The sequence below is a fragment of the Artibeus jamaicensis genome, unplaced genomic scaffold (assembly GCF_021234435.1).
Source record: "Artibeus jamaicensis isolate MK-2021 breed Jamaican fruit bat unplaced genomic scaffold, CSHL_Jam_final contig_233, whole genome shotgun sequence".
Lineage (NCBI taxonomy): Eukaryota > Metazoa > Chordata > Mammalia > Chiroptera > Phyllostomidae > Artibeus > Artibeus jamaicensis.
Window position 1 is genome coordinate 7,615,497 of NW_026521486.1, and position 11,375 is coordinate 7,626,871.

General features: G+C 60.2%; 1 protein-coding gene across 3 annotated transcripts in view; it reads left to right on the plus strand.

The window, feature by feature from the left end:
• The window catches only part of CARD10 (caspase recruitment domain family member 10), a 32,119-nt gene extending 21,157 nt beyond the window's left edge, over positions 1–10,962 (plus strand). For 2 of the 3 annotated variants that reach the window (XM_037160499.2, XM_037160497.2), the window contains exons 13-21: positions 4,892–5,051; positions 5,479–5,590; positions 6,047–6,290; positions 6,476–6,545; positions 7,555–7,657; positions 8,724–8,882; positions 8,977–9,092; positions 9,602–9,717; positions 9,898–10,962. In XM_037160499.2, coding sequence (XP_037016394.1) covers positions 4,892–5,051; positions 5,479–5,590; positions 6,047–6,290; positions 6,476–6,545; positions 7,555–7,657; positions 8,724–8,882; positions 8,977–9,092; positions 9,602–9,717; positions 9,898–10,129 — 1,312 coding nt within the window. In that variant the 3' untranslated portion in view covers positions 10,130–10,962. The remainder of the gene's footprint in view (positions 1–4,891; positions 5,052–5,478; positions 5,591–6,046; positions 6,291–6,475; positions 6,546–7,554; positions 7,658–8,723; positions 8,883–8,976; positions 9,093–9,601; positions 9,718–9,897) is intronic. The other variant, XM_037160498.2, reaches the window with a different exon arrangement.
• Positions 10,963–11,375: the final 413 nt, after the last annotated feature.

The window sequence follows — 11,375 nt, forward strand, 5'->3', positions numbered from 1 at the left end:
CTTCTGCATGCAGATGTTTGGGGCCTAGGACTCATGTCAGTAAAGCACCTAGCTTTGCCAGGTGCCTAGGAGGTGCTTAGTAAATGGTAGTTGTTACTTGCACCGACACCAACACTCTGCCTGTCCTCCCAGCTCAGAGCCCCTGCAAGGCTGCCCCGCCTAGCAGAGCTTCGTGCTTTGTGCTGAGCAGGGTGGGGCCACCTCAGCCAGGGCTGGACACAGCTCTGTGATGGCAGTCACAAAACGTGCTGGCTCAGACTGCGCTGCGTTGGTCCATGGCGGCCTCCCTCACCAGGCTCCCAGTGGACCTCAGCGGGGGAGGGGGAGAAGGCAGGGCTGAGAATGTGACCTTTGAACTCAGCCCTGGCAGGAGAGCAGGTAGGGAGGGAGGGCAGCTGGATGACTGGAAGAGAGCGCAGAGGCTGTCCAGGCATGGGCTTGGAGTTTGGCCTTGACCGGAACACTCAGGGGAAGGCTGGAGGGCCGAGCACAGCAGGCTGTGTGAGTCAGGCAGAGCGTGGACTTTGGCTGGAGCCCCCTGGGAAGCCTGCGAGGGGTCAGCTGTCCCTGACTGCAGGCCCACTCTGGCTGTCGTGGAGCACTCGCTCTGTCCTGGGAGGCAGGCAGCAGTATAACCACCTCTGTTCCACAGAGGAAGAATCCGAGGCTCAGAGAGGTGAAGGGGCTTGCCGGAGGTCACACAGCTGGAAAGTGCCCTGGCCTAAGTCCACAGTGACCTGATCAGACTTGGGCTTTGGAAAGGGCGTAGGAAGCACTGATGTCAGAGCTGGAAAGTGGGGATGCCAGAGACAGGGAACAGGTCATCAGGAAATCGGGGCAGAGCAGCACCAGGGGCCTCCCACCTCCTGGAAGCAGCTTGGCCAGGCCCGTCCGTGTCCAGGGCCCTGCCCCCACCGGCACCCCCCGGCATCGGGCCCAGTGCGACATTGTTTCTCCCTGTGCAGGACGTGCTTCAGGGGGAAGGGGTGGAGGCTCCTCCCTTCCTGCCTGACTGGGCCCTTCCTCCTTCCAGCTCAGGCCTGCGAAAGGGGTCTTGGCCATTGTCCAGGGGGCTCTGGGATGTGGCCGAGGGACAGGAGTCACGTGATCCTGGGTCCAGCTCTGCTGCCTATACTGCATCTGGGGAGGAGGGAAATGGGGAGAATGCAGATTTGGGTGGACACAGGGGTGGTGGACGGGGAGAGAAAGAGGCCGAGGGCCTGGCAGAGGGGGAGGTGAGGTCCCGGTGCCTGTGTCCTGGGGCCGTGGGACAGCACAGTGGGGAAGACAGACTTTGGGAGTCAGCTGCAATCCTGGCTCTGGCACTTGTTACTCTGGAATCTTGGGCATGCCACTCAATTTCCCAGTGCCTCAGTTTCCTGCTCTGTAAAATGGGGCCCCAGGGGTGCCTGTCCCCTTGGTCATCGTGGGGGTGTTTCTGTGGGGCGCTGGGAGCCGCGCCCGGATCAGTGCGAGTGGGAAAGTGAGTGCACAGCTCATACTGTCGCTCAGCCCCGAGTAGCCTGAGGCTGGCATTTCTAGTCTTGTCACTCAGATAAGGAGAATGCGGCTCCGAGTGTCAGGGATCTGTCCCACGGCCAGTTAGGGGTGTGGCTGGGGACTCCATGGTGCCTTCCTCCTGTCTAAGTCACGTTAAAAAAGAATTTATTATAGAGAGAGGCAAGGAGAGAGAGTGAGGGGGGAAGGGAGAGAGAGGGTGGGAGAGAAACATCGATTGGTTGCCTCCTGTTTGCACCCCTACTGTGGGTCAAACCCACAGCCTAGGTACGTGCCGTGACCAGGATCGAACCTGTAACCTCTTGGTGCATGGGAAGATCCTCCAACCAACCAGGCCACCTGGCCAGAGCCCATCTAAGTCACTTTGACCCTCACTTGTGTTCAGTACTCAGGACATTTGCATTAAAAATACTCCGGGTATTTTCAGCTCTTGTCTCCCCTGCTGGGCTCACAGAGCCTTGGGGCAGGGCAGGGGAGATGGGTGGTAGGGGTAGGCTGAAGGACAGATGGACAGGTGGACAGGCTGGGTGACAGGCGCTGAGTGGGGTGGGGACAGCATCAGGTGCTGTGGCCCTGGCAGGACCTCCCCCCACTCGCCATTGTTTACACAGACGTAGGACCTCTGGTGGCTTCATCCTTGCCCAGGAGTTTAAATAGCTCATTGCCTGACTCCATTGCCCGCCAGTGGTGCAGCCCTTGTTACATTATAACTTCCCTGTGCCTCAGTTTCCCTGTTCTCTAACATGAAGGAATAACAGTTGTCTCCCATAGGGTTGCTGGGAGGATTAAAAGTGATAATATGTGTGGCTTGCTCAAGTCCCTGCTGCAGAGATCTCTGACCTGGCTCCACCTAGAGGTCTCCCACAGTGCCCTGGGGCAGGGTTGGAGCACTCACCCAGGCCACTCAGGCTGTCACTGCCCCGAGCTGGCAGAGTGAAGGACCACCCCGTTTTCCCTGCTTCCCTGTGGCCTCATCTCCTGGCCCCATACTGGGGTAGGGAGCTGGGAGCCCTCACCTGGTGGGCAGGTACCTCATCCTTCACACTGCCCACAGACGGGGTCGGGGGTTCGTAGGATTGTGTTGCTGGAGACCCAGGAGTCCCAGGAGGTTTCTGTCCCCTGCTTCCTGTTTGTCCAGTGACGCCTGGGACTGAGAGGGACTTGATGGGTACCCTGCCCTCAGCCAGCCTCCAGGTGCTGGGAGTTGGAAGCCGGGGGCTGGGAGCTTCAGAGAAGTTGCTGGGTCCCTCAGGGAGGTGGGAAAGGGGGACCCTGGAGGGGGCTGCCTGAGCCTCATCTTCAGGAAGCAGCAGGAGTTGTCAATAAGCCCGAAAACTTTCAGTTTGGAGGGTCAGGTTGTCCTGACATGGGGATCGGAGGGAGGGGAGGGATGCACCAGGGTAGGGGTGTGGAGCCCAGGGTAGGGGTGTGGAGCCCTGGGCTGGGGCAGCTGCACTGGGTTCAGAACAGGCGGGGAAGTGGCGCCCCCAGCCCCGAGGTGATGTGTCCTGAGTGACACCAGAGAACAGTGGCTAATTTCCACCGGGCACTCACTCCTCACCGGAGGAGCGTCCGTCTGGGAGTGGCCCCCTCTCGTCTCCCCGCATTGTGCAACGAGACAGGTGGAGGCAGAGGGGCTGCTGAGGACTGGAGGTTAAGTCACCAGGCCATCTGGCCCCAGGGCTCCTGCCGGCACCCTCTGGGCCACATTTCTGAAACTCTTCTGTTTGCAGCCCGAGGTGAGGGAGACCCCATATATAGGCCGGAGATGCAGGGGGCGCGAGACAGTAGTTGGGTTTACTTGAAGGGAGACAGGCTTACATTTTCTGTTCCATGGTGTTAAAAACCAGAATTTCACTTCCCACTTAGCAACAGGCCTGCAGTATAAGGCCTCTCCACCCGCACTGTCTTTTCGTTCATCTGCCCTCACATGCAAAGTGGGAGACAGGTGTTGTCCCTGTCCTTGCTTTATGGATGCGGTGGCTGGGAATCAGGCAGCCAGCTCACCGGCACAGTTAACACTGGGGCTTGAAACTGGACTGTGTTGCCCCAGCCATAAGGCCAGCGGGCAGGGTAGCCAGGCCCGGCCTCGGCCTCCCGGGTCTGCACAGGCCTTTCCACGCCACCTCGATGCTGCAGGACAGTCCCAGGGCCGAAGCAACCTGTGAAGGCGGCTCTGATATCTCCAGCGCCCATGTCCAACCCCAGCCACCCCAGGCCTGGCTCTTGGTTTTGACTGAGGGGGCAGGAGGAAAGATGGGCTCCCCAGGGCTGAAGTTCCCCTTGGGTGCTGATTGGGTTAAGGTCCTTGTAGCATTGCTGACCCCAGGCTGGCAGCAGGGGGCAGTATAGCTGTGTGCTGCAGCTGGAGGGTGGGTGGGGAGGTGGGTGGATGCCTGGGTTCTGCCCTGGGCCACTTCTTCAGCTGGGGCACACCCACTGACCCTGGCCTCTCCCTTTTCTAGTCCTGGGGCCCGGGGTCTGTGAGCTTGGCCACCAGGCCTCACCTGTTCTCACCCTGGAACAGGCAGAGCTCTGCCACCCTGGGGACCTTGGTGACTCTTTGTCTCAACCATCAGTATCTCCCACTGTCCACGGGAGGAAGGCCAGACGCTGTGTCCTGTGTAGGCTGGCTACAGCCTGCCTCTTCTGGGAGCTGTTTCCCAGGATGTATAAGTTAATGTGGGCATGGAGCTTCATGTGGTGTCTGGCATGTGGGAAGCCCCCAGTAAGTGTCGGCTGCTATTACGATTATTGTTGTCATGAAATTCTGCCATGACCCACTATTCTGTCCCCCACACCTTTGCTCATCACCCCTGCCCCCCCAGCCAAGAATACCATCTCCTCTGTTACTGAAATGCTTCTATTCTTGACTGTGGTATAGCCCAGCCGCTGCTTCCTCTGGGAAGCCACACCCTCTGTGCTCCAGCTGCTGGCTAGGACCATCTCTGATCTGTACTGTGTTCTGATGGGGACCTTCCTTTCTAGTCTGTGAGCATAGCAAGCTTTGATTCATTGCCTACTATGTGCCAGATGCTGGGTTTGGTGCTAGGGATCCGGAGTGGAATGCAGCAGCTGCCTGGTTCCAAGGGCAACATGTGAGGTGCAGGTGGGGTGCTTCTGCAGGAAGCCCCACCTCGCCCTTTGCAGAGGTCTGGGTGGGAGAGGTTGCTTTTGGCCCGAGCCCTGAAGGATGAGCAGAGTTTGCCAGTGGGGGGCGGGGGCTGCATTCCAGGCAGTGGCATGAGAGGTGCAATGGGCAGAGTGTGGGAGTCGTGGCATACTTGGGGAGTTGCTGTCATTTTCCAAGCATGCTGAACTGAAGCAAAATGCTGACCGAACTCTAATTCCTATCTCCCTTCTCTATTCTCAGGTCTCTGGCTATCCATGTGTCTGGCCGGAGCCCCCCTGGGGGACCTGAATCTCAGGACAGAGGCCCAGATGGCCTGCCATTTTCTGGGGACAGCTGGTCTGGGGCTGTAGTGCGGAGGGTGCTCTCTGGGCCAGGGTCTGCCAGAGTGGAACCCAGAGAGGTGAGGCCCCTCTTCTACTCTGGGCTGGGGGCGGAGTTAATGCTTTAGCCCCATCTGGATGCCTTTTGATTGGTGGATCTAGGTCACTGGGCGGAGTTACTGGGAATTGGTCAGAGAGGAGGCAGGCTCACTGATTAACTTCTGGTTGCTCCGCCCCAGCCAGCATTAAGGGGAATCTGATTGGGCAGGGCTTGGGAGGTGGGGCAGAATGACAGCACCTTGACAGAATCTTGCTTTTAAATATGGGAAGGACGTGGATAAACTGGCTGGGTGGAGAGCCCTGTTGAAGGGGGCAGTCTGCCTGCCCGCTGAGGTGTCCAACTGAATTGTGAGGCATAGTCAGCCCCACTCTGTCTTCTGCCAGAGCCAGGGCTGCCCTGCCTTTGGAAGCTGACTTTTCTCCCTTCCTGCCTGTGTTTTCTCCCAGCCAAGGGCAGAGGCTGCTGGTCTGGAGGGGGCAGGTCTGGAAAGTGAGCCCCAGCAGAGAACCTTGCTCTTGAACCAGGTGTCCACACTCCCCTTCCTGCTGGACTCCAAGGGTAAGTCTGGCCTGGGGGGAGGAGGGACTGGGAACTCACCAGTCCTAGAAGGTCAGAGCCAAGGCTAAGGGCCCACGGGAGGGCTCAGCCAGTCTGTGGAGGTGGGACAGCTGAGGCCCGAGAGGGAGATGCTCTGTCTCCTGACTCTCGGCAGAGCCCCTGTGTCACCACCTCGTGCTGGCTGTCTGTCCCTGTGCCCTCCCTCTGTCCTCAGGCAGCAGCTAGTAGTGAAAGGTGCTCTGGCCAGTAGTCCAGACTCTTGGGTTCGAGTCCTCGTTCTGTCCCTAGTGGGCTCGGTGGCCCGGGGCAGGTCCTGCTCCCTCTGGGTCCTGGACTGTCCCTTTGAAGAGAGGAAAGTGGGATCCTGGCAGCCTGGGCCTTGGGAGGGCCACAGCCGATCCCTGACTTCATCCTCTTCTTGTTCTCCTTGCTGCCCCCTGCCCTGTCCACGCTCAGCTTGCCAGTCCTTCCACGAGGCCCTGGATGCTTGGGTGAAGGGGCTGGGCGCCGAGCCCTTCTACATTCGAGCCAACTTCCCTCTGCCCGAACGGGCAGACCCCCATGCCCTGTGCGTGAGAGCCCAAGAGATCTTGCGGCTCGTGGACCCGGCGTATAAGCGGCGGCGGGAGTGGTTCTGCACACGGGTCGACCCCCTCACACTGCGGGACCTGGACCGGGGCACAGTGCCCAATTACCAGAGGTGACCCAGAGCCAGGAGTCTGGGGGCGGGGTCCCAATGGGAGCTGGCACCGGGGTGGGGCCTGTTCCTCCCTCTGTAATCCTTCGCCATCCTCTGGAACAGGATGCGGAGGTTGGGGGCTAGAGAAGTGGGGGGCTCCCTGTCCTCCTGCAAACATATGACACGATTTCCCTCTGCTCCCCCAGAGCCCAGCAGCTTCTGGAAGTTCAGGAGAAGTGCTTGTCTGCCAGCCGGCACCGGGGGTCCCGCAGTAATGTAAGCAGGGCTGCACCAGCTGGGTGCGGGTCTGGGGAGAGCTGCCGCCAGGCTGGTGTCCGAAAGGGAGAGGCCAGGCTTTATTTTCTGGGAGCCCTGGGGGAGGGGAGGAAGAACACCCCCACCTCGTCCCCCTCACCTGGACTTGGTTGATCGTCTGTGTGCCAGCAATTAGAATTAGCAGGACTCGGGACCAGGGTAGTTGAGAGACTAAGTGAGACAGAGTGCCTGGTGCTCAGGAGCATGCCTGGCACACAGTCAGCACTTGACGAAACAATGGTCATACCCCCTTTTCCAGTCTCTGGGTGAGGACTGGGCCAGGCCCTCCTCCCAGGCAGAGTGAGGCGGCGGCACTGGAGAGGGGCTGGGAGCGTGGGGTCTGGGGCCAGACTGTCTGGGGTTGTATCCCAGCCACCGAATCAGCCGTGTGTCCTTGGACAACCTCCTGACCCGCCCTGGAGGCTGTGTCCTCATCTGTGACTCGGGGAGTGACACTGTCTGCCTGGCTCCTTGGCATAGAAGGCCGCAGTGGTTCGTGCATTTCTGGGGCAGCGTTAGTGTCTGTTGCATTGGAGGCACTCAGCACCTGTCACTGTTGGTATAATGAATGCTGCTGTTACTGGGTCCATTACTCTTCCTCCTCCAGGCCACGTGGCTGATTCATTGGAAGAGACCCCACAGTATGTTTCTTCTGTGACCTTAGGTTCCTCTGGTCTCTGGGCCTCAGTTTTCCCATCTGTAAAGTGGGGAGGGCAGACGTAAGGCTCCCCCAGCTCTAGCTTCTCTTCCCTGGACCCTTAGGGGTAGTTGTCCTTGCCTCTGGGGAGCTGTGTTGGCCTGGTGGCGAGGAGACCAGAGAAGGCCCAGTAGGAAGGGGCTCTTCCGTGGTGCCTGAGCAGTGGTGGCACGGGGCCCCCTCTGCCTGGGGTCCCATTCACTCTGCCCCCGCCCCCCGAGGGTGGAATGGAGCAGAGCCACAGGCGCCCCTCTTTCCCTCTGCCCTCCCCAGCTGAAGAAGCGAGCCCTGGATCAGCTGCGGCTGGTGAAGCCCAAGCCTGCTGGGCCCGCTGCAGGGGATCCCCCAGAGCAGCTGCTGCTGGAGCCCTGCTCAGGTGAGTGCGGGGGCGTGAAGGTGCAGTCGGGGCTGCCGTGGGGCTCAGGGGGGCACCTCTGGGCATCCTTCGGCCTGGAAGGGCCTATTGTGGGAGTTCCGGTGGGGGCTGGTCAGGCCTCCAGGGTTGAGGGAGCCACTCAGTGGCGTAGGCACATGTGTCCAGGAGTCTGTGTGAGCATGGGGTGCACATGGGCTCTGGCCTGTCTTGTCTAGGAGGGCATGTACAGCTGTGCTGGGATCCCAGAGTAGGTTCCTGGGGGCAGTAGGGTGAGGCTTTGGGCCGGATCAGGGCAAAGGGGCTGGGGGGAAGGGTGGTGAGGGAAGCCGTGTTGGAAGGGAGACTGATGAACTGGGGCTGTCAAGGACGAAGAGCAGCTTGTTCCAGGCAGAAGGCAGCCCAGTGCAAAGGCCCAGGGGCAGAGCCGTGCCTGGTGCATCAGGAGTACTTTGAGTGTAGCAAGTGGGTATCGAGTGCCAGCTCTGTCATACTTTGTTCTTGGTCCAGAGGGCACAGTGGTCCCCCCCACCCAGCTTGTGGTGGAGACACTTGTAATGGAGACCTGGGTGCCAGGGTGGGGCTGTGGCCTCCTCAGGGCCAAGAAGGCCCTGTGGTTCGAGGCAGTAGTAGAACCTGTGATGGGGCATGAGGCTGGCTGCTCCCAGGCTCTGGCAGGGCTGGGTCACCCACGTGGAAGATGTGGCCTTTTCCCTGAGAGTTGTGGGAAGTCACTGGTGCATTGAAAGCAGGAGAGTTACAAGATCTGACTTTAGTTTGAAAACCTCTCTCTGGCTGCAGAGTGGAAAACGGCCTGTAGGGGGCAAGAGAGAGGCAGAGGTCAGGAGGGAGCTTCCTGGATCAGACTCAGAATGGGCAGTTCTGCTGTGTGTGTGTGTGTGTGTGTGTGTGTGTGTGTAGGGAGAGCAGCAGCAGCAGGACTTCACGGGAGAGAAGGTGGGGGGACTTGAGATGATGGGGTTTCGAGTACTGAGGGGGCTGGCTGCCCCAGGGAAGAAGAGCCGGGGCCCTGCCTGCACCCTCATCTCTGCACCCCTCCCCGCCACAGAGCCGGAGTGGAGCCCCAGGCCCTACAGCCTGGTGCGGCCGCTGCTGGTGCCCTCCCTGCGGCCCGTGGTGCTCTTGCCCGAGTGCCTGGCGCCTAGGCTCATCCGAAACCTGCTAGACCTGCCCAGCTCCCGGCTGGACTTCCAGGTGTGCCCAGCAGGTGAGCCTTTGTGTCCGGAAACAGGGAGGCAGGGTGGCAGCTTGGGATGGCCAGGCCCACTGGTTCTCTGATCTGGCTTCTCCCGGCTGTGCAGAAAGCCTCTCTGGGGAGGAACAGGGCGCACCCTCCGCGCCCGGAGCCCCCAAGGCCCGGCCCGCCACCCCAGGGCTGGGCAGCAGGATTCGTGCCATCCAGGAGTCTGTTGGGAAGGTAGGTGCTGGGGTGGGGGCCGCTTTCTGGGCCCAAGAACCAGTCTGAGTGCTGGTATGTGCTGCTCTGGGCAAGTCCCTTTCCTTCTGGGGCCTTCCCTTCCCTGAAGTGGGTGGGCTGGGGCAGTTGGCTTCATGTGGGTCACCTTTGAGGTGTTTGGCTGATACCTTTCACCTATTTGCCTCCTTGTCCTCAAATTATCCGCTTTCCTGGGAGCTGGCAGGGACTGTAGGGGGTGGGGGCAGGGGGGTGGGGCTAATTCTACCTTACAGATGGGGAGACCGAGGTCCAGAGGGGAAGAGTGACTGATTTCCCCAGGTCTCCTGCCTTCCCTCACTGCCAAGGTCTCTCTGGATGGGGAAGAAGGACCCTATAGGGGGCTGTGCTTGCTATGGGACCCCAGGGTCAGGGTCGGGGTGCAGCATAGGGATACGGGGTGCAGTGGAGGTGGGGGGGCAGGGAGGTTAGTGTCTCTGGGCCGGAAGTAAACTGTAGCTTTGACCCCTGAGAAGAAGCACTGCCTGTTGGAGCTGGGCACTCGGGGCGTGCGGGAACTGGTCCAGAACGAGATTTACCCCATCGTCATCCACGTGGAGGTGACCGAGAAGAACGTCCGGGAAGTCAGGTAAGGCAGGGAGAACCCCCCTCCTTTCCGTGTTTCTCTGTCTCTTCTCCATCTCTCTTTGCCGTTTGTCTCCTTTTGACTCCCTCTGCGTTTGTCCTTTCTCTCTAGCTCTCCATCTTTGTCTGTCTCTCTGTCTGTCTATCCCCACTCTGCTCACTGCCCACTCTCTTCTCTTGGCAGGAGTCTGCTGGGCCGGCTGGGCTGGCGGGACTCGGAGCTGCTCCGGCAGTGCCGCAGTTCTGAGCAGGCGCTCTGGGGGCTGCCCTGCTCCTGGGTGCAGGTGCCCGCCCACGAGTGGGGCCACTCGGAGGAGCTGGCCAAGGTTGTGCGCGGCCGGATCCTGCAAGAGCAGGCCCGCCTCGTGTGGGCAGAGTGTGGCAGTGGCCGAGGCTGCGGCAGCAGTGAGGCCTGAGGGGCCCTTTTGGATGCCTGTGGCTTCCTGATGCACTTTGGAAGCCACCAGCGGGGACCCTGGTGTCTCTGTGGTGGAGCTGGGTCCTCCCTGTCCTGAGCCTCCTCAGGCCCTTGGGCTTGGCCCTGGGCTCTCACCGAGTGATCCTGCTGGAGCCCTTGGGCGGAACTTCCACCTGCCTGCCCCATACTTGCTGCTCTGGGCCTTCCTGTGTGCCCCTGTGTCTCCGTGCCCCCACTCGTGGGTCTGTGTCCCTCCGTCATTGCTTACTCTGGAGTGTCTGAGTCCTCACTCCTGTGTACAGTTTTATATGCCCACCTTCTCACGGGGCAGGTCTCCCGGCTCTCAGCCTGTTCTGCTCACAGGAGCCCCGAGCCCGCCCTTTGGGACTCCCGCCCGTCCAGCTCACATTTCTTGTATATATGTCCACACGTGGGTGTCGTAGCTGCCCTGGTTACTGTCACCTGTGCCCCTTGTGTCTTGTCATCACATACGTCCGTGGTTCTCTCTCCTGTGTAAATGTCATGTCCCTCACCCCCGTGATACTTGGGCACTAACACTCGTGTGTTCCCAGTGAGCACACCCAGGACCATGTTCTCACAGCGCCCACTCCCTGCCCTGCCCCCCTTTTTGAGGAACAGGTGGGAGGGGCCTGGCTGCTCCGTCACCAGAATGTACGGCTCGTGGGTTTTTAACGGGCCCCTTTTCACTCAGAAGCTGCACATTATGGAACATTAAACAGTTTGTCATAGAAGTTGGTGGCCTTGTGCTCGCTTACGTCCCTCGTCTGGGGTCCCTCTTCCCTCCCCTCACTTGTCCCACCCCCAGCAGGCTGATACCACCTTTCAGGTCCCTGCTCACCCTTGGGGAGGGTCAGATTTCACTCCTGCCTCATCCCAGAGCCGCCCGCCATCTGTGCTGGCATCACCTTACCTGCCCCTGAATGACCAGAGGAGGGCCCCACAGATAGGCCACCTCCATACTTAGCCCGGCTGTGTCAGATGCCAAAGGGGTGTTCCCTGGGGTGGGGACACTGAGGCCAGCAAGGTGAGGCTTGGGGTTTAAGGGGCCTGGCTGCTGAGTCCAGACCAAGAGCAAACCATTGGTGTGCAACCAGGTCCCCAAGATTTCCTCCAGGCAGAGGAGGGTCACCTCCAGTGGGAGAAATCCAGGCAGGCTTCCTGGAGGAGGTGCTACTTGAGCTTGGGGTTTGAGATTCCTTTCTTCAAGAAGCATTTATTGGTCC